This window comes from Oreochromis niloticus, linkage group LG4 (assembly GCF_001858045.2).
Source record: "Oreochromis niloticus isolate F11D_XX linkage group LG4, O_niloticus_UMD_NMBU, whole genome shotgun sequence".
Classification (NCBI taxonomy): Eukaryota; Metazoa; Chordata; class Actinopteri; order Cichliformes; family Cichlidae; genus Oreochromis; species Oreochromis niloticus.
The window spans coordinates 15,450,538-15,471,858 of NC_031969.2; the positions used below are offsets into that span (position 1 = coordinate 15,450,538).

The 21,321-nt window shown below is 36.4% G+C and overlaps 3 protein-coding genes, 3 long non-coding RNA genes and 2 gene segments (V, D, J or C); 6 read left to right on the top strand and 2 right to left on the bottom strand.

The window, feature by feature from the left end:
• LOC100709195 (uncharacterized) overlaps positions 1-21,321 on the top strand; it is a 1,346,887-nt gene that overhangs the window by 896,238 nt on the left and 429,328 nt on the right. The gene's annotated exons all lie outside the window — the stretch shown is intronic.
• Positions 1-21,321, bottom strand: part of LOC112846698 (uncharacterized) — a 961,229-nt gene that overhangs the window by 729,484 nt on the left and 210,424 nt on the right. The window lies entirely within an intron of this gene.
• Positions 1-21,321, top strand: part of LOC102076453 (Ig heavy chain Mem5) — a 900,359-nt gene that overhangs the window by 696,852 nt on the left and 182,186 nt on the right. The window lies entirely within an intron of this gene.
• Positions 1-21,321, top strand: part of LOC106096470 (immunoglobulin mu heavy chain) — a 1,110,954-nt gene that overhangs the window by 688,837 nt on the left and 400,796 nt on the right. The gene's annotated exons all lie outside the window — the stretch shown is intronic.
• The window catches only part of LOC112846703 (uncharacterized), a 297,478-nt gene that overhangs the window by 67,347 nt on the left and 208,810 nt on the right, over positions 1-21,321 (bottom strand). The window lies entirely within an intron of this gene.
• LOC100698364 (Ig heavy chain V region 6.96-like) lies at positions 609-1,283 on the top strand. The segment is given in 2 exon segments: positions 609-708; positions 791-1,283. Coding segments are annotated over 2 exon segments (363 nt in total).
• LOC100697559 (Ig heavy chain V region 6.96-like) lies at positions 13,405-14,036 on the top strand. The segment is given in 2 exon segments: positions 13,405-13,543; positions 13,643-14,036. Coding segments are annotated over 2 exon segments (360 nt in total).
• On the top strand, positions 20,098-20,769 carry LOC112846693 (uncharacterized). Its single transcript, XR_003219811.1, has 2 exons — positions 20,098-20,166; positions 20,503-20,769. It is a non-coding gene; the product is annotated as an uncharacterized LOC112846693 (long non-coding RNA).

The window sequence follows — 21,321 nt, forward strand, 5'->3', positions numbered from 1 at the left end:
TATCAACCATAATAAATGCATGTGCTCTAACAGAAGTTTGGAGAGTTAAATAAAATTTTGAAAAGACCCCAAAATATCATATCTGGGTTTGCTGCAACAGAAAAAATTCAGAGTATGGCCGAGGCTAGGAAAGTGTTTTGAATGGATACAGGTGGAACAGCATTCCCCTCACTGTCAAATCTACTCCCTCCACTGAATCTTTTAAAGCAAGGCTCACAAAACAATTTTTCATTGGCATTTGAGATCTGAATTGCTCACCGTCTCTTTTGCTGCTTTATTGCCACTATATGTTTCATTTCGTCAGAACTAAAGATGTCCTGAGCAGCACCCAGTACCTGAAAGTCAAACCTGTTACAGCAGATTCTGCAGTTTAACTCAAACAAGCTCAAACAATTTTTATAAAAAATTACAAATAACATATTTCTGAATCTAATTGATAGCTTTACGTTGTAATTGTGTTTTTGAGTTGAAAAACTTTAAAAACTGCTGGTTTCACACTGAAGTTTTTGAAACTTCATAATATTATTATAAAATTATTAATGACTCACCAGTTCTTTCCAGCTTTTAAGGAGGAGTCAATGCAAATGTTTCATTGTCTTCTACATTTATTTGTCTGACTGCTTAGAATATGACAGCATAGTGGGCAGGAACAGTTGTACAAGATGGACTACTGGACAGCACTGCTACTGTTAACTGTCTGCTGGGCAGGTGACTCTCCCTTTACTGATGTCCTTATGTTTCCTTTCTCTTTCCATTTTTTAATATTTCTCTATTTTTTTCTTGTTGCCAGGTGTTGATGGTCAGACTCTGACAGAATCTGAACCTGCAGTTAAAAGACCAGAAGAATCCCACAGACTGACCTGTACAACATCTGGATTTAACTTTGGAGACTACTGGATGCACTGGATTAGACAGGCCCCTGGCAAAGGGCTGGAGTGGATTGCTCGCATTTCTTTTTGGGCTGGTAGCACTATTAACTATTCTCAGTCAGTCAGAGGCCGGTTTACCATCTCCAGGGACAACAACAAACGGCAGCTGTATCTGCAGATGAACAGTCTGAAGACTGAAGATTCTGCTGTTTATTATTGTGCTCGAGAGCCACAGTAACTGAAGTTGTTTAAGCAGCTGTACAAAATCCTGCAGTCCTCATTGTGATACTTTTATCTTGCATCATAAATGTAGTATAATGCAAACATCATCCATACTAATACTAATACAATTAAAACTAATCCTGCTGTAAGTCTATTGCACTTGTCTGAGAAGTTCATTACATTCCTCTCACTTCACCATTCAGGTCTTCTGTAATTCCGTGAAGACATCAATGGAAAGTTTAGCTGAGAGAAATGTAATTTTGATAATGGAAGGTGATTCCATTATTAAAGGTGTGGCGGTCGGTTAAAAATGATTTCAACTGCAGCAACTGGAAAGTCTGGAATATGCTCTCTGTTTAAAAAGTCCGAGTCTCTGATCCTCACAATGCAGAGTTTGGATGGATCCTTCAGTCACATCCTTCATCAGTAGCTCTCCCCAATATCAGTGCACTTGGTAACTGTGTTAAGATTTAGTATAAAAATAAGGCCCAAGAATCTGCTAACCTTCAAGGCTAGAGTATCCTGTAAGAGCCTTATGAGTAATATTATAATAATATACGGGGTTTCACCTGGTTGTAAAGGAATGTTAGCAATTTGGTACTTTTTTACCAAATTATTTATTAAAACAATTTTTAGGGAGCCAAATCCTTGGAAACTATAATGTAGCAGGAGGCTATAGTCCAACATGGGAAAGAAGAGCAGAGAAAAGACAAAATGTATAAATCCAGTTTGTGAGTCCACAGTGTTTGTGAGTGGTTGATCATCTCGTGTTTCTTGGTTTAATCTAAGAGATTGATCTTAGGAAGCTATTGTCTGCCCATCGAGGGAAATTAGAGGAAGAATAACATATTCCTCTTGTCAGCAATCCACAGTCATGTCACTCTCTGTCCCTCTCAACACTCATATTATTGAATATGTAAGGATCTGACGTTTTCAAATGTCTGACTTGCTCAAGTTAAACTGCAAGATCAGAAACTAACTTAAACGGGACTTCACCAAAGAGGTCAGGGCAAACTCTGGATTGGACTGGGAAGATTAATCAGGGTTCAAACTTTGTGAGTGATGTGAGTTTTCTGCAGAGCTTTGACTTAACATGTGTCAACCAGTACTTTTTACCTTCAGGTCAAACACTGGAAGAAGAACCTGCTGCTATTCCTCTGTACAAACCTCCAGACCACCGCCATATTCTAGATTCATTTTGAAACAGCTGCTGCTGCTGATAGCTAATGTTATTATCAGCAAATATTACTCTCAGTAGCAGTCACTCACTTCAGCAGCTCCACCTCCAGAGTTGACAGCAGATAGCAGCTGTTTTTGCAGGTGCAGTGGTGAAATGTCCGATTACCAAATTTAACAGTTTCACTTCTGCAAAATCCAAAAAGAAAATTAGAGTATTAAACAATCTTGCAATAATAAGTCAGTTAGCATTTTTAACATAAAGCCATAAACTTGAAAAATGAAAGGCAGAGCAGTTTCATATCAATTTATTTTTTTTAAATGAGCCAGGACAATGTGCAGTATTTTTATTTTTATTGTTATATTTTTGCACTCAGTCACACCTGTTTCATTTCCTGAGTTATTATTTTCTGTGGTGCAGTATTTCCTGGTATTTCTGTGACTGAAAACACAATTTGAATACTGAAGCATTCTTGACTTTTGGTGTCATGAAGTTTTAGCTTTCAGTAGCACAAAGGTATGAAAAAAGAACTAACTGACTTACTAGCTAGTCAGCCCCATAGTTGGTCAGAATTAGTTAGAATTAGTTAAAGTTTCAACAAATTAGTCAAATTTCATTAGAAGACATTTCTAAAGACATTCTTTAATAATATATATTTATACATTTATACATTTCTATTTATTTTTTTTTTGTTTTTCTCTCTGCTGTACTTTTGAGTTTCAGTTTAATAAATGTAAGTAGGAGGAGCAAACTGGGAACACATTCTCACAGGAATCCAGTTTGAATCCAGTTTATATCTTACTTAAAGGGAATTCACGGATTTGAAATCATACCAGGCACTCTCTTATCACGAGTTACACAAAGCTAACACTCCTGTTGTTTATTCTCTTTGTTTTCCATGTTGCTGAAACTGGGACCATAACAGAGTCTGAACCAACTGTTAAAAGACCCTGAGAGTCACACAGACTCACATGTACAACATCTGGATTTAACTTTGGAAGCTCAGAGTGGAGCTGGATCAGACAGACTCCAGGAAAAGAGCTGGAGTGGATTGTTTATATAGATATACCTAGTACTATCTCTTGTTACAGCAATGCAAATTTGACTTTTATTGTATAAAATTTATAGCTGTGTTTATTTCAGTGAACATATTTAGTTATTAAAATAAGAATCCCTACTATTCCTAAAAAGCTTCACTGACAAAGTCTGGTTGTTAACACTTCAAAGCAAATAAGAAAATTATTTCGATCTCCGTTAATCATGAAACTCAAAACTAATGTATCCCTGCTGGGCAAATGAAGGGCGAGTTTGAAAATAACCAACTTCATTAGCTGCTCTTTGTTTGTTCACATCCTCACTGTATAACAAGGAGCATGACACTCTTGAGTTACAGGCATACAGCTGACTGAATGTCTTATATTAAGAATTCCTTTACAGCAAAAAATATTCAAGGGATGTTCGGGCTAACCACACGAGAGGCAAAAACAGCTGACAGGTTCATTCCAAGTGAATCCTTTGGCTGGGAGGTGTAAAATTGTTTTTTTTTTTCCCTACACCTTATTGGAAAAATCTGCACAGTTATTTGATTTGGTAGACTGTAGGACAATGTTTCTACTTTTGACTGTCTGCTGTACAGATAAAACCATTTACTGAAACTTTTAGTTTCTATGACGAAAAACATTTCACTTCTGTTTATTTTCTGTCTTCTATTGAAAGGTGTAAAAAGTTAGAATCCAAACCAGTAGTTAAAAACCCAGGAGATTCCCACAGATTGACCTTTACAGGATCTGGATAAAACTGGGTCACACAGGCTACTGGAAAAGGGCTGGAGTGGATTGCTCACATCTGGAACAGTGCTGGCACCCTGGCACTCTCAGTCAGTTCAAGGCCGGTTTACCATCTCCAGAGACAACAGCAGACAGCAGCTGTATCTGAAGATGAACAGTCTGAAGACTGAAGATTCTGCTGTTAACACTCACAGTAACTAAAGTTCTTTAAGCATCTGCAGAAAGTCCTACTATTCTCACCTCCACTATCAGTCTTAATAATAATAATAAAGGTTAAAATCATTGGGAGGGGAAGATTGCCTGCACAAAGATATCTCCATTATCAATAACCACTAGAAAATCTGTGAAGAGCGTGTGCTATAGTTTGCTCTGAAACCTGATGGGAACATTACAAAAACTTCACTTCTGTTCAAAAAGAAAAAAGAAAAAAAAGAAACAATCAACTGTTCAGCCACACCCTTTTCTAAACCCTTTGGAGACAATAGCAAGATTTTTGAGCTGGAAAAGCAAAAAATTTTTCTAAATTCTTGTTGTTAATCTGAATTCACAACTTCAAAGTTGATTTTAGAAACAGAATTTGAATCTGATAGGAGGAGCTTAATGTAAACACAATGTCAGTGATGTAGTGAGAATCTCATTACATGATCATATTTAAAGGTGTTCTGCAGAGCTGTAAACATACCCAACACACTGTCAGTATGGCTTACAGAAAGCTAACACTCCTGTTGGTTTCTCTCTTTGTTTTGAGCTGTATTAAAGGTCAGACCATAACAGAGTCTGAACCAGTTGTTAACTTTGGAAGCTCAGAGTGGAGCTTGATCAGACAGGCTCCTGGAAAAGGACTGGAGTGGATTGCATTTATACACACAGATAGTACTCCTATCTATTACTCCCAGTCAGTCAGGGGTAGATTCACCATCTCCAGAGATGACGCCAGCAGTAAAGTCTATCTACAAATGAACAATCTGAAGACTGAGGACACAGCAGTTTATTACTGTGCCAGATAGTACACAGTGAAGTGAGTACTCGAGGAGTCATACAAAAAATACTTCCTCAATTTATCACAGTGACACAGAGCATTTGGCTTTTTCTGTGTAATCCTCATTTCAGTGAATATGCCATATCATATTTTAATGTTTAGTCCAAAAGACATTTTCTCCACAACTATTTATGCATTTGTTGTGTTATTTCTTGTGAAATAACATTAATAAATAAATATATATAACCTTATTATATTATAGCCATTACCTTCAATGGTAATTTCCCATACATTCTTATAAAGCACAAACCTAAAAGACAAAGCTTTTAGAATAATTTGTCCAGGTTAAAGACAATAAAGATGACTGCCAAGTTCATTCCAATTTATCTGACAGCATAATAGAAAGCAGAGAAGAATACATTTCTCTACAATTCATTTGTAGTTTTAGTGCCAACTACAAGATAGTGCTTTGAAATCTCTACTTGCAAGGGGAAGATTTTCACTTATATTTTGTGTAAGAAAAACTACCAGCTTACCTAAAGGACAGGAGCAGGTTGTGAGAACTTATGACATTGTTAACGTCTATTATTCTAAGTAAAACAAAACTGAATTAAGCATAGAAAGTCAAAATGGAATAAAATTAAAAAACTAATTAGAAAATGCAAACCTATAAGAACTCTAACTGCAAGTGTGAGATGTAACAGTGTTTGTGTTTATTTTTCTTCTTTTGCAGCCGTAGCCAGACACAACAAGAGAAAGCAGCTGTATCAGCAGACGAAGATTCTGCAGATTGTTTTTGATCTCAACACCCACAGCTTGGCAACTGTAATTACCTCAGACAACATTGGTTGTGATGAAAACCACTAAGGTAAGGACAATAAACAGAAATTTAAAAACAAGCTGACACATGGATTTTATAAGGACCAGTTTTGTAGTTTATACTCATCAGAACATTAGAGGGCAGTGGCTGCAGTCTAGAAAACAGGCCGATCAATGATGACTCGACCTTTGTGTGTGATTTAAGGTGGCATCCATTTCAAACTTGTAGTTTTAGGAGACAACTGTGTGCTTTTGTTAAAAAAAAGGGTTAATAAAGCAAAGAGCAACAAAGAAGGCCAAACAAAATTAAAAATTGAACTAAAGCAGAACAGAAGTGGAAAACAAAGCAAAAAATTAATCAGTGTCTCGCCACTGAAAACAAACATATGTCAGTGTTTGACCAAACTCACTGTCTTTAGTGTACATCAGTGTACAGAAACACAAAGCAGAACACCTAGTCATATCAAAAAGTTAAAAGAAGAAAATTTTCAAATTTTAGTCCAATTTTAACAAAATCTTTCAATAACATCATTTTGGATGATAATTTATCTTTCTACGTCTTTTGTTGTTATCTTACGTTGACTCACACAAAGATTTGTTTATTTATCACAATGACAAAGAACATTTGGCTTTATCTGCACTGTATCAGGTAGAGTGCTTGTAATTTTTTATATGTCTTATTATATTTTGATTTTTTTAAATCGTTATTTAATTATTTGTTGACAAGTGGAACTCAGATAAGTAAAAAAAAAAAACAGGCACTTTACAACTGTGAAAGTAAGCAAAATTAACCACAAGAATGTAATATTTAATATATTATATTAGGTGTTGACACAAGTAAAAACTCTTTTAACTGTCAGCTTCATTTAGTCAGAGTTGATTTGTTCATTCATATTTCTTGGCTGTTTTTCACTTGTAATGGCCAAGTTCTTAATTTACCCATGTCTGTTTTTTACTTTAGATTTTTCTCTCTTACATTTAAAGGCAGTTTCCTGTACACTGCTGCCTCAAAGACAAAACGTAGTTTCAGAAAAGTTCATAGTAAATTACATTAATTCATAGTTGTAACCCAACATTAAAATGCAGCTTAACTGTCCAGGTTCAACACAATAGAGATGACTGCCAATTCCATTCTAGTTCTACTTGTGCGAAAACAGAGAAGAATGTGCACAAATTAACAGTTCACAGTTTTTGGCAGAGTATTTTTTTCTTTTTTGTGGGGCGGGGTAATTTATTCTGAGCAAAAACTTTTTAATCATTCAACTTTTCTGTCATGGGTTTGAAGAGGTGCAAATGCAAATATTCTTTCTTCTCCTTCCTCTACTTATGAGACTGCTGAAACCATCCAGAGCTGGTGGACCAACAATACAGTTAAAGAAGATGGACTGTAGGACAGTGCTGCTGCTTTTGACTGTCTGCTGTGCAGGTGAAACTTCTTACAAAATAAATAAATACAAAAAAGAAAAATAATTTTTATGTTCTTTTAATTTATGATTAAGATCACTTTTTCCTTTTATTATCTGCCTGTTTATTTCTTGACAGGTGCTGCTGGTCAGACTCTGACAGAATCTGAACCTGTGGTTGAAAGGCCCGGAGAATCCCACAGACTGATTTGTACAGCCTCTGGATTCACATTCAGCAGCTTCTGGATGGGCTGGATCAGACAGGCTCCTGGAAAAGGGCTGGAGTGGGTTGCTCACATCTGGGCTAATGGTAACAGAGCATTCTACTCTCAGTCAGTCCAAGGCCGTTTTACCATCTCCAGAGACAACAACAGACAGCAGCTGTATCTGCAGATGAACAGTCTGAAGACTGAAGACTCTGCTGTTTATTATTGTGCTCGAGGCTCACAGTGACTGAAACTGTTTAAGAAGCTGTACAAAATCCTACACTCTTGCATCATAATTGTAGTATAATGACAGTATTACTAATACTAAATCTATTAAGGCTATTAGTGTAAGAAAGTCTTTTTTGCACTTGTCTGAGAGGTCTGTTACATTTCACACAGTTAAATTCTCAGCTGGAGTCTCCTCCAGTGTCACCATGAAGGTCATCTCAATTTCAAAATTATTCAAAGTTAATAAAACATAATGGTAAGTTAAAATGGTCACAGGAAGTTGTTCATATATGAGAGGATCATTTAAGGTGTCACCAGACATCCCAGCTGTTTAAATAGATTAAAAGCAATAAATGCAGTGTTTCAGTATAATGACATATTCAGCGGTATTTGTTTTACTAAAAATAGGGGCTCATTTTATTCCACTGATTATGTTCAAAAAGCAACTATGGAGGAGAAGACACCGCCTACCTACTGCAAAAGCATTTAAACTGCTTTAAAAAGGGAAAGGAAAACAGAGAGACAAAATGATCCTGATTGATGCAACATAAAACAAACACACACAAGACCGAGAACTTATGATACATGAATGGCTTTATTTAAAATATATATATTGCATAAATATGATTGCAAGGTAAGTTACTGAGGTAAATAGGTAAGAAATAAGGAAAAAAGTAATTTCTACAAAAATTAAGAATTCTACAGTAAATGTAGATGAATAGTCTGAGGACTACAGTTTATTATTATGCTCATCAGCCACGGTGACTGGAGTTTAATAAGAAGCTGCTAAATATCCTGCGCTACTTAAAATTATCATCTTAATAGTTTTTGTATTTGATCATTGATCATGATCATCGCTACCAACAAAAAAGGAACACTTAAATATAAAAAAGTAAATAAATAGATAAAAACTTACTCCAGTATTAACTTTTACAATCAGTATTCACAACAGGCAAGGTTCACAAAAGATGACTCTTTAGTAAAATTATTGTTCTATAGCAGAGATATTGCATGTGCAAATTTCAGAGATAAAAATAGCCATTTGGACGGGGATTTGCTTTGAAAAATAGTTTTGAACACTAGAGGACATCCAATGACAAATCTCTTTCATTGCTTCGCAAAAGTGAAGTCTGTAAAAGGAAAGAAGCAGAATATTTGGATGCCTGCTTCTCTCGCCATTTACATTCTGTATCTCTTTCAGCTGCTCGCTCGTCAGTCTCTGTCAGTCTCTCACCTCATCAGGGCCAGTGGTTAGCAGACCAGGAGAATCAATCACTGTGTCCTGTAAAGTTCAAGGACTCCCTCTGGCTTGGTTGTGCAATATTTTCTCAAAGTCTTCAAGGCCAGTTTTCCATCACCAAAGATGTATCCAAATATATTGCGCCTCTAGTGCCTTTGCTATGTGTCTTCACCCATTCTCTTTGCCTTCTTTCCTGTCTGCTCTCCACTACCACCAGAGATGGAACGCGTTACTGTAATCTGATTACTTTTTTCAAGTAACGAGTAATGTAAGGGATTACTATTGCAAAAACGGTAATTAGATTACCGTTACTTTCACGTAGGAACGTTGCGTTACTGCGTTACTAAAACCGTGATTTTTTGCGAGAATGTCTCATGATAGTGACGTAAGCGAGTGCAACGTTCATGACAACAGCTGTCTGCAGATCAACAATGGATAATATATCGAGTGCGGAATGAGCGTGCAGCGTTTAAAGCGTGGAAGTACTGACCTTACTTTGAGTTTGATTCCATAAAAAGTGACAAAAACATTAGTGTCCATTGTGCGTGGGAAGAAAACTTCTTTTTACAGCGAAAAAAAACCCTAAACTTCCAAGCAAGCAGCGAGTGCGCTATGACGTCATGTGAAACTCACAGAGAAACTCGTGGATTCTTCCACTGACCGCCGCGGCACACCTGCACCAGGGTAAGCCTCCGCCTACCCCACTCCTGCTTTACAGGTGAAAATAGAGCAACAGGACTGCTGAGTCTTTGATTTTATTTATTTTCTGCTGTGTTTTACTTGCATCTATTTGAAAGAGTGAATGTAAACACAAAAAAATATTTTATTTTATGTGCTGGAATGTGCAGAAAATAGGTTTAAATGTTAAACAAATTTCTTCCAGTCAGAGAATGTTGCATATAATTAAGTTTTTGCTTGATGCATAAAGTTAAAAGATTTAAAGTTTTAAAAAGAGACGTTTCCATTTGATTACATTTTGTATGATGGATTATGCAGAAAAAGTAGAATTGGGCTGAAAGATCTATTGCTTTATCACTTATTCAGGTTGTAAATCGTGTTTTTAAAAAGTAACTAAGTAACTAAGTAATTAATTACTTTTGAAAATAAGTAATCAGTAAAGTAACGGGATTACTTTTTGGGGGAAGTAATCAGTAATTAGTAACTGATTACTTTTTTCAAGTAACTTGACCAACACTGACTACCACACTATCTGAAAAACACCCAGAAACCATCTTAAAACAAAATAAACATCTGGATGGTAACATTAAGACCTGGAAATATATTTTCTTTCTTTAGTATTTTTGTTTTTTATGCAAGTCTTCTTTGGAATTTGGGGAGAATAGAAACAAAAATCAAACAAAAAACTGTAATTAAAACAATTCTACAATAATAAAGCCATTAGTCATAAATATGCTGATTTACTGGTGTAAATCACATTCATGAAACATAATGAAATTATTCTGTAACAGGTGGGACAGTGAGGTAAGAGCTCTTCTCTGCAGTCCTGAGATGAATAAGAAATGTAACAATGAGAATAATATTTTAAGATGAAACATACTCAGTGTATGCAAATATAAATTAACAGATATTTTCAGACAATTTATAATTTGAATGTAAAAACTAGCACCACCACAAGTTTACTGAATTACTCAGTCTCAATGGTCAAACTCTTTCAATGGTGAAGGAAAATAAAACCAGAATGATAAATATGTCTATATTAAAGTTCAACTTAAAAAAAATAGTTTCATCTTGATCAGCAAGAAGTTAGTATATTGTTATCTTGTTTGTATATTGTTGTTTAGGATATTGTTCATGTTTATTGTTGTTTATTTTTGCCAAAAAGATAATCTTCTTATGGATGTGATGTTTATTAAAGCTGTATAGAAAGATCTATGCAAAGCCTCCATTCTTATAATGATTAGCCAACTTCCCAAATTTGTAAATTGTCCTCATCTTGGGTATCATTTCTGAAGAGAAAAAAAGAGGAAGAGAAACTCAGTTTTATTTATCTGCTTATTTACTATTAGTTAAATGCTGCTCTGCTTTCAGCTGCTTGTGATCAGTTTCTAACTTTCATGGCACCGATATGACATTATGACTCTGTTAAGAGCAAAGACTAACACTGTGTCAGACTATTCAAAAACAACAAACCAAAAAAAAAAAAATATTTCAACACAAACTTATTTTAACTAAAATAATTGTGTGTTTTTGTATGAGATAATGTTTAAGTACAGTAATTATAAAAAGTAAATGAAAGTTAGTACTTCTCCAGGTTTAATAAATTAACCATTTCAATCATGACAATACAGCAATCAAAACTATCATTGGCGAAAACGAGGAAAAAACAAGAATCAAACCAAAAAATATAATGTTTCCAAGAATATGCAAATATTCTTACTTAAAAGGAAGCAGTGTTTCTGTGTGTCAGTGAGAGGACAGATGAGCACAGATGATTTCATCTTCAACTTCAAACATGTTCGCTCTGATGCTCCTGCTGGCTGCTGGATCATGTGAGGAGCTTTTAGTGAATTCACTCGTATAAATATATTAGAAATACTTAATTGTCAGATGAATGATTGAGATAATGTTAATTTCTGTTTCCACAGGTGTGTACAGTATTGATCTCATCCAGCCAGAATCAAGGTCTGTGCAGCCTGGACAGTCTTTGACCATCACCTGTCAGGTCTCTGGTTATTCTATGACTGATGACAACTATGCAACAGGTTGGATCAGACAGCGTGAAGGAAAAGCAATGGACTGGATTTCTCATCAGTGGGGTACTAGTGGTCTTCGGCAAAATGATGCTTTAAAGAACAAGTTCAGCTACAGCAGAGACACTTCAGCCAGAACAGCAACAATAACAGGACAGAATCTGCAGACCGAGGACACAGCTGTTTATTACTGTGTGAGATACCGCACAATGATACAAAACACCAAGAGACCTGCACAAATACTCAGAAGTTTTTATACTCCCAGCAGTTCACTTAATAGAGAGCTCCTGAGGACATAAATATATTTATGTTTAACACACAGGTGTCATGTGTCTGACTGCTTATTCTTGTTCCCTGTGAATAAAAAATTCACACTGTTAATCCGCCTCGCATTTTTAAAGAGACTTTTGACTCAGTGAGACCAACTATTTTTCCGCACTCTCATCTAGAACATGAAGTTGGAAATAAAAAGTATGATTCTGATATAAATCAAATCATATCTGACCAATAGAAGATTCTCTGCAACAGCACCCTGTTGTTTTAGAGTTTCTGGCACCAATTTTTTATTTTATTTTTGTTGTATATGTTGCCTCTAAAAAGCATAATATTTCTTTCCACTGCTTCACTGATGACATCCAGTTGCCAAAAAAACTGAATAGCAGAGATCCACGGGAGCCTGTGCTGTGGATGAAGATCAGGCTCCTCAGTTTCAGTCAAAGATGTTCATGGTATCATTGACTGGTAGAAGTGTCCAACTGTATGTCCCCCCCTAAAGAATCTCTTCTGAAACTCTGAGTTATATGATTTTTTATTGTCATGCTTCTGCACAAAATCTGGGCATGATTTTTGTTCTAACTCCTGCAACAGGGACTGTAAAAAGTCATTCTTGCTTTTATCTCTTCCTACCTTGATTACTGTACTTTACTTTAGTTTAGAACGAAAACTTACAGAACCTCTAATTTAGTATAGAACAATCATCTGTGTGTTGCCTGAAGTTCATATTGAATGAGCTAGCACTTTTGTGTCTGTCTTAGCTGCTTCACATCATATCAAAAATTAGTAGAGATCTCTTCTAGCATCTTTCTATAGTGATGGTCTGGGTGGGTGGAGCTCACACCCACACCTGAGCAGGCCAGGCTCAGGTGCACAATAGAGCAGATTTGCCAGAGCATTTGGTGGTTCCTGTCCTTCATGTATTCTTGGCTATGAAAGCATTTAGTTTTTGTGTTTTGCACATGCTTACTCTTGCATCCTCTGTGCATTCAGCCATTGCATGCATGCTACTTTTAGTTTCTTTATGTTATTTCACTGAAGTATGTAACAGCCTCTCTTATTGTTTGTACCAGAACAATTAAGTCTTCACTATTAGCAAATTAGGCAGTGAATAAAGTGACAAAGGAGTACAAATCTCACAAGAAATACTACCACTATTTTAACTATGATAAACAGCATTTTATTTTTTCTGTCTTGCACCTACAGTCATGATAATTTCATTGTCATGGTAATGACTAAAATCTTTCCTATTTTCATATTTATTTATAAGAAAGCATGAAAACAAACTTGAATTTTAAATTGATTTCAAAAAGCATTTTCGCTGAAATATAGAAATGTTTGAAATGATATAAGGTTCAAAATGCAAAACAGACTAAAACTTGTATTTAATTAATTTCTGGCTCAAATCAAACATTATAATGTGGTTTAAATTTGTGTGGACTCTAAACATGTTGAGAAAATGATTAATTCTGACTGAGTTCTTCCAGCGAGGAGGAGTTAATGCAAAACAGCAAAGTCTTTCATGTGTACTTATCTGACAGCAGAAAGGATGACAGAGAGCAGTGGACTCACAGTTTAACAATATGGACTTCAGGGCAGGACTGCTGCTTTTAACTGTGTTCTCGGCAGGTGAAGATTTTTCACTTACTGATATAAATATTTTGTTGTTTGGTCTCACTATGTTATAGTAAATGACCACTAATCTTTGTTCTTTTTTTAATCCGACAGGTGTTGATAGTCAGACTGTAACACAGTCTGAATCAGTGGTGAAAAGGCCAGCAGAATCCCACAAGCTGACCTGTACAGGCTCTGACATTGACTTCAGCAGCTACTGGATGGCCTGGATCAGACAGGCTCCTGGAAAAGGACTGGAGTGGATTGCAATCATCGAAGATGACAGTGATAGCATCTATTATTCTCAGTCAGTTCAGGGCAGGTTTACCATCTCCAGAGACAACAGCAAAGAGCAGCTGTATCTGCAGATGAACAGCCTGAAGACTGAAGACACTGCTGTTTATTATTGTGCTCGAGAGCCACAGTGACTGGAGCTGGTTGAATGGCTGTACAAAATCCACCATAATGTATGTTTGTTAAAAATACAACTTAAGATTATTCTCTCATACCTCAGAGACAATGCTTGTATGATTTTGTTGTTAAAATCATTGCCAGAAACAGAAACAACCTCAAATTTTAGTATCCTGAACAAAAAGTAGTGCTTATCAGAACATTGGAGGACAGTCAGAGTCACATCTGTCCGTGACTTTTGAATTAGGCTATTTTGTCTATTTTAAGAACAGAAAAAAACAAAGGAGAAACTCTGATTCTGATGCTCATTCTTTACCTTTGCTCAACCTCTAGCCTTCACTTACTCCCTGTGTCATTAATTCATACTGTCCAGTAGTCTCCTTCTTCTAATGCCAAGTCACATCCTCCTTAACCTCTAACCATACTGCAAGCTGCACCCATACAAATATGCAAAATGTCTTCATCTTGTGTATCATTTTAGGAGGTGAGGGTGAGGAAGAGAAACTGAGCTTTGCATTTCTGCTTATTCACTGTCAACTAAACTCTGTGTCTGTTTCAGCTGCTTGTGATAACACTGACTCTTCTGTTATCAAAAACTACTAGTATAGAAGGAACAAATAAATTGATAATAACTGTTGATATTAAACCATGTTCACTAAAGAGGTTTGTTTTTATAACACAAATGTAGGTTTTGGACTGATAGGGTATGAGACAAACACACAGCTCATCCTGTCCTGTACTCTTCTTCATCAATGCCAGTGCACATCCTTCTGATTCCCACCCATTCTGCAAATTGTCACTATCACAAATGCACAAACTATCTTTATCTTGGGAATCTTTTTGCTGGGAGGAAGAGAGGAAGCAAAATGTATTATTCATAGGTTCTTTTTGATCATTGATCAGTGATCATTATTACCAACAATAATGTGCACTAAAACATAAAAAAGGTGGCTCTACTAACATCACACACAAGGAAAGCTTCACAAAAGACAACTCCTCACTAAGATCACTGTGTTATAGCAGAAAAAAAACTACATGTACAAATTTTAGGGCTAACCCCTTTGGAAGGAGAATGTGTGTTGAACAGTTGTGTTAAACACATTAAAGAGCATGCAATGACAAGCCTCTTTCAGCTCCTTCCCTATAAAAAAAACAAAACACTGTTTTTTTCTTAACAGGTAGGTCAGCAGTGACATCACAAATATGTTGGCCCTATGTGATAAACCAGTTGTGAATAACCACATTTTTTTGGAAAATGAGTTCAATTTCTTAAAATCATTTAAAAATGACCTGTATAACAAAGTGCAGTAGGCTACAAAAAAAATGTAAAAAGCAACACATCATGCCACGATCTAAAGACAGTTAGGAACAGCTAAGAACCAAAGTCATTGACATCTGTCAGTCTGGGACTGTGTGTTCTAGACATAACAGATTTACTCAATTGAAAATAGAATTGTAACAATACATTACATTTAAAACAAATTGTCTATATACTGCTAATACCCTAAATGGATTAAAACATAATATATTCAAAAATATGCAAATAATAGTTACTTAAAAGGGAGTGATGTCTGCCTGTCAGTCAGAAGACAGATCAGCTCCAAAGATTTCCTCTTCAGCATCAGTCATGTTCGCTCTGATACTGCTGCTGGCTGCTGGATCATGTGAGGAGCTTTTAGTGAATTCACTCGTATAAATATATTAGAAATACTTAATTGTCAGATGAATGATGGATGTAATGTTAATTTCTGTTTCCACAGGTGTGTACAGTATTGATCTCATTCAGCCAGAATCAAGGTCTTTGCAGCCTGGACAGTCTTTGACCATCACCTGTCAGGTTTCTGGTTATTCTATGACTGATGGCAGCTATGCAACAGGTTGGGTCAGACAGCGTGAAGGAAAAGCAATGGACTGGATTTCTCATCAGTGGGGTGGAGGCACCCTTCGGCAAAATGATGCTTTAAAGAACAAGTTCAGCTACAGCAGAGACACTTCAGCCAGAACAGCAACAATAACAGGACAGAATCTGCAGACGGAGGACACAGCTGTTTATTACTGTGTGCGTGTTAGTGACACAGTGATCCAAAACACGAAGAGACCGGCACAAATACTCAGACACCTGCATGACATACATGGCGTAAATTTGAATATCAGCAATGACATAAAAAAATGACATGAATTAACACTCACTGCTCACTTCTTCCCTAACACACAACTCCCAAGTATATTCATTTGATTAAATTTAACACACAGCTGTGTGTGATTTATTCTTACTTCCAGTTATTAACAAATTGTCAGGGTTCCTGGGTCGGTGACCCAGTGTTTTCAGTTCTGTTCATGTTCAGTTTAGTTTGCCACACTAATGTTCCCACTTCCTGTTTTTTCCCATGTCAGCTTGTGTCATTAGTCAGATTATGTTCAGCCCTGTACTCACCCGTTTCCAATCATTCTCATCATTCAACCTGTGTATTTAAGCTCCTCGGTTTCACCAGTTCTTTGTTGTGTCATTGATGTTAATGTCGTCTCTCCGCATGTATGTTCAGATCAGTCAGCCAGCCATTCAGTTCTTCAGTCAGTCAGTTGTCCACCCAGTCAGCCATTTCAGTTCATGTTCTGTTCATCCAACCTACCTACAATAAACCCCATTATCCTGCACCGTGAGTCCAGCGTTTGGGTCATCTCTTCCTCGCCTCCACACACGACACACCTGACACAAATTCACACATGTTGAAAGACTTTCAGAAATGAATAGTGTTATTGATTGTGTAGCCGCAACATGTCTCAGTATTTTGTAAACCACAGGTTGTGTCCCTCTCAAGCTTCACCTCAGACTCATAAATAAGCACATTCAAACATCCATTCTACCCCTGTCTGCAGGTTGAAAATATCTATCATACATTTCAGGCTTCACAGCTGAAGTCTCAGCCAAGTACAACAACAATGAACAGAGCGTGCTGCTTAGGCTCTCATTTCAGGTGACCAAAGTGTGTATCAGTGGTCATCACTTTGTGTCATTATGGATTCTTTCAATGATGTATGGATGGAATACATACCAGGGATACTGTTAACATGGCTGACACTCTGGTGGTTGCTGTCATTGTTCCAAGGTGTGTTGATTGTCAGATCATAGCAGAGTCATCCATGTAACATCTGGTTTTAATGTAGTATCTGTTACCCACAGTCAGTCCAGGGTAGATCCAGTACAGTACTGTCTTCCATCTTATTGAAAATCTCATTGGATGTATTATTATATGTCCCCATGATAAAGAACATTTTTCTTTTTATATCTAATTTCAATATCTTGAAATTAGACCAGAATCACCCTTATTTTAATGTTTATTTATAAGGATATTTCCTCCACAAACTTTTTACAATTTGTTGTAAACTTGAGAAATTGAAAAAAAAAAGACTTGTAGATGTCGATTTTGGCTGATGCAGTATGAAACAAACACACAAAACAGAACATAGAGTAAACGGGTTGCTTTATTTACAGAAGTCAGCAAAAACAAGAATGAGTTAAATAAAGATACGTTATGCATTTAAAAAAAACAGGTAGATAAACAGTGTTAAACAGTTAGTGGTTTTAATTTAGAATCTCACCATATCAAGTAATTCTCATCATAAACAAGCAGAAAACCAGAAGCTGCTGTTGATTCTGGTGTTGTGGTTCATTCTTGCTGTTTGGACTTTCAATAGATCTGCAAATTTCAGAATTTTAAGCTTTTATGGAATTGTGAGTTTGTATGAGCCTGTTGTATGTACAAAAGAACTCGACATATTAACTCTAATAATTACTTAAAACCTACAACCTCCACTGTTCATAAAGGATATGCCCGCCACTGGAATAACTGTCTGAGTATAAATAGCAAAAATAAGACAGTGGAAGGGCACCGGGTAGGGGTTTGTACTGAAAAACAATGTTGAACACTAGAGGGCAAAGAATGACAAGTTTCTCACCTCTGTCAGTTTGCTCTTAAACCTGACTGGAACCTTACAAAGAGTTCACTTAAGTTTAAAAAGAAAAAAAAGGCAATCAACTCTTCAGCCACAACCTTTACTAAAACCTTTGGAGACAATTTGAAGCTTGTAAATGAGCCTAACATTATCAGGAAAGTCAGGGATTTTTTTTTTTCATAAGGTTTTACCAGTGTTTTTTTGGTTTGTTTTAATAATGGAGAACCAGTCACTACTGGCATAATAATTATGGATAAATAACTAATTTCAAATTATCAAATGATTTCAAATAATTCTCTTCCAATTTTAACAAAATCTCTTATTGGAAGAGAATTATTTTATTTTTATTGTTAATCTGAATTCACAACTTCAAATTTGATTTTAGAAACAGAATTTGAATGTGATAGGAGGAGCTTAATGTAAACACAGTGTCAGTGATGTAGTGAGAATCTCATTACATGATCATATTTAAAGGAGTTCTGCAGAGTTGTAAACATACCCAACACACTGTCAGTATGGCTTACAGAAAGCTAACACTCCTGTTAGTTGCTCTCTTTGTTTCAAGTTGTGTTAAAGGTCAGACCATAACAGAGTCTGAACCAGCTGTCAAAAGACCTGGAGAGTTGCACAGACTCACGTGTACAACATCTGGATTTAACTTTGGAAGCTCAGTGTGGAGCTGGATCTGACAGGCTCCAGGAAAAGGGCTGGAGTGGATCGCATTTATACACACAGCTAGTACTCCTATCCATTACTCCCAGTCAGTCAGGGGTAGATTCACCATCTCCAGAGATGACTCCAGCAGTAAAGTCTATCTACAGATGAACAATCTGAAGACAGAGGACACAGCAGTTTATTACTGTGCCAGATAGTACACAGTGAAGTGAGTACTCGAGGAGTCAAACAAAAAATACTTCCTCTATTTATCACATTGACACAGAGCATTTGGCTTTGTCTGTAATGCATACGGTGTAGTCCTCATTTCAATGAATATGCCATATCATGTTTTGAAAATTGAATCCAACTTTAAAATGCATCTCAACTGTCCAAGTTTAACACACATTAACAGTGACTTCCAAATTCTTTCCAATTTATCTGACAACATAATGGAAGGCAGAGAAGAATATACTTCTCTATTATCATTCATAGTTTTAGTCTCTACTTGGAAAGGGAAGATTTTTACTTATATTTTGTGTAAGAAAAACTACCAGCTTACCAAAAGGACAGGAGCAGGTTGTGAGAAGTTACAACATTGCTAAAGTCTGTTATTCTCAGGCAATTCAAGGCTGGTTGTCCAGAGACAACAGCAGACAGAAGTTGTATGAACAGGCTGATTCATCCACACTGACAGTGACAAGAGCCAATTTTAACAACTACACAAAATACTTTAAAATTTATGTTAGTTATATTGTTTTTCTTTTTTTTTTTCTTAAGAAAATGCAAATGCTGATCCTGAGACAGATCATTAGCAATAAAGACAAAGATAAAGTTAACAGACAACCACAAAAAACACAAAAAATCAAAACTTATCATTATTAATTTTTGGAATCACTTCTTGATGTATAAAAAAAATAAATGAAGGGAAAACAGAAAACAAATAGTCTCCATCTTTAGAAATCAGTGATGACTCCAGCTTAGTGTGTAAACTAAGCTGTAGCTCAGATTTAAACAGCCATAAAACAATCTAGAGGAGCTTGTGTTTTTAAAAGCATTGTTCTTCATTGCTGTTAATTATAATTTTAAATGAATAAAATGTTATATATATATTCTTGAGTGAAGTACAGTGTCTTTGAGTAAAACCTTTTTTCATTATTCACCTTTTCTCTCTTAATGTTGAGGAGGAGCTGATGCAGTAATGTATATTCTGTTTAAATTCTCTCTCTTTATTTCTGTTGAAAGGTGTTGATGGTCAGACTCTTACAGAGTCTGAACCAGTGGTTAAAGTTCCTGGAGATTCACACAGGTTGACCTGTACAGCCTCTGGATTCACATTCAGCAGCTACTATATGGGCTGGATCAAACAGGCTCCTGGAAAAGGACTGGAGTGGATTGCTTTCATTTATACTGACAGTAGTGACAGCTTCTACTCTCAGTCAGTCAGAGGCCGCATTAATTATTCAACTTTTCTGTCATAGGTTTGAGGAGGTACAAATGCAAATATTCTTTCTTCCATCTCTACTTATCCGAATGCTGAAACCGTCCAGAGACAGACACACAGTTAAACAAGATGGACTGTAGGACAGTGCTGCTGCTTTTGACTATTTGCTGTGCAGGTAAAACTTTTTACATAAATAAATACAACAACAACAACAAAAAAAATTGTGGTTTTTAATTCCTGGTTAGGATAATTCTATAAAATGTATTAAAATGGCATTTATGGGATGTAATTTTCGAAGAAAAGGGTGACTAATTTCAGGAATCTGACATTTAAAACATATTTTGAATTCATCATTTTTTTCTTTGCTACATAATTTTGCTTCGTATATTTGATGTGTACAGTATGTGTCTACTACAATGTAGAAAGTAGTAAAAATAAAGAAAAACAAGTAAATGAGAAGGTGTGTCCAAACTTTTCCATACATACATTTATGCCCATTTTTGTTTTTCAGAGGTGTTTGAGCAGAATCCAACTGTTATCTCTTCTCACAGCGCCAATATCACCCAATGTGTTGCGAAAGAGTTTGTACCAAAGAAACATGACCTCAAATGGCTGAAAAACGGAAAAGACATTACCAGCGAAATAGATCTGCCATTTAAAGTTTTGACTACAGTTTCTGAATCAAGAAAGGATGGAAAGAAGGTGTACAATGCAGAAAGTCTTCTCATAGTAAATTCCAATGATGTGAATGAAGACACTGAATTCAACTGTGTGCTGACGGGAGGAGGTGAGTCCTGATACTTTCCTTGAGAAAAATGGACTTTGTAACAGTTGCTGTTGTAATGCAGTGTATCACCACATGGCGGCGCCTTCTGTCTCATGACTGGTGTGTCACCCCCTTTTTGTTCTTCTTCGTACTCTCCCTGTAATGGATGCTCCCGTGTGTACGCGGACTAGTGTGCTCGTTAGTAATGTGTGGTAGAGGTGACACTTTTATTTTTGATATTGTAAATAAATGAGTACTTTTGGAAAGTCAGAAGCTGTTGCTCATTCGCTATCCACCTGCACACCTCCGCGGCTGGCTTCATCTCCACCGCACGTTACAACTGGCGCCCGAACTTTTTCCCTTGGACTTCAGACGATTTTTGTATCCCGCCGAGGGTTCTTCTCTTCTAGCACGCAAACTGTCTCGGAAATCTTCTCACTTTTGCGGATGCTCGGACGTTTTCCCCAGCCATGGACGCAGCCTCAGCTCAGGTGGGACCCGACTAATTTCTGGATACCGCGGTGTGCCGCTGCTCCGCTTGAAAAAAAAAGAAAAAGAGAGAAG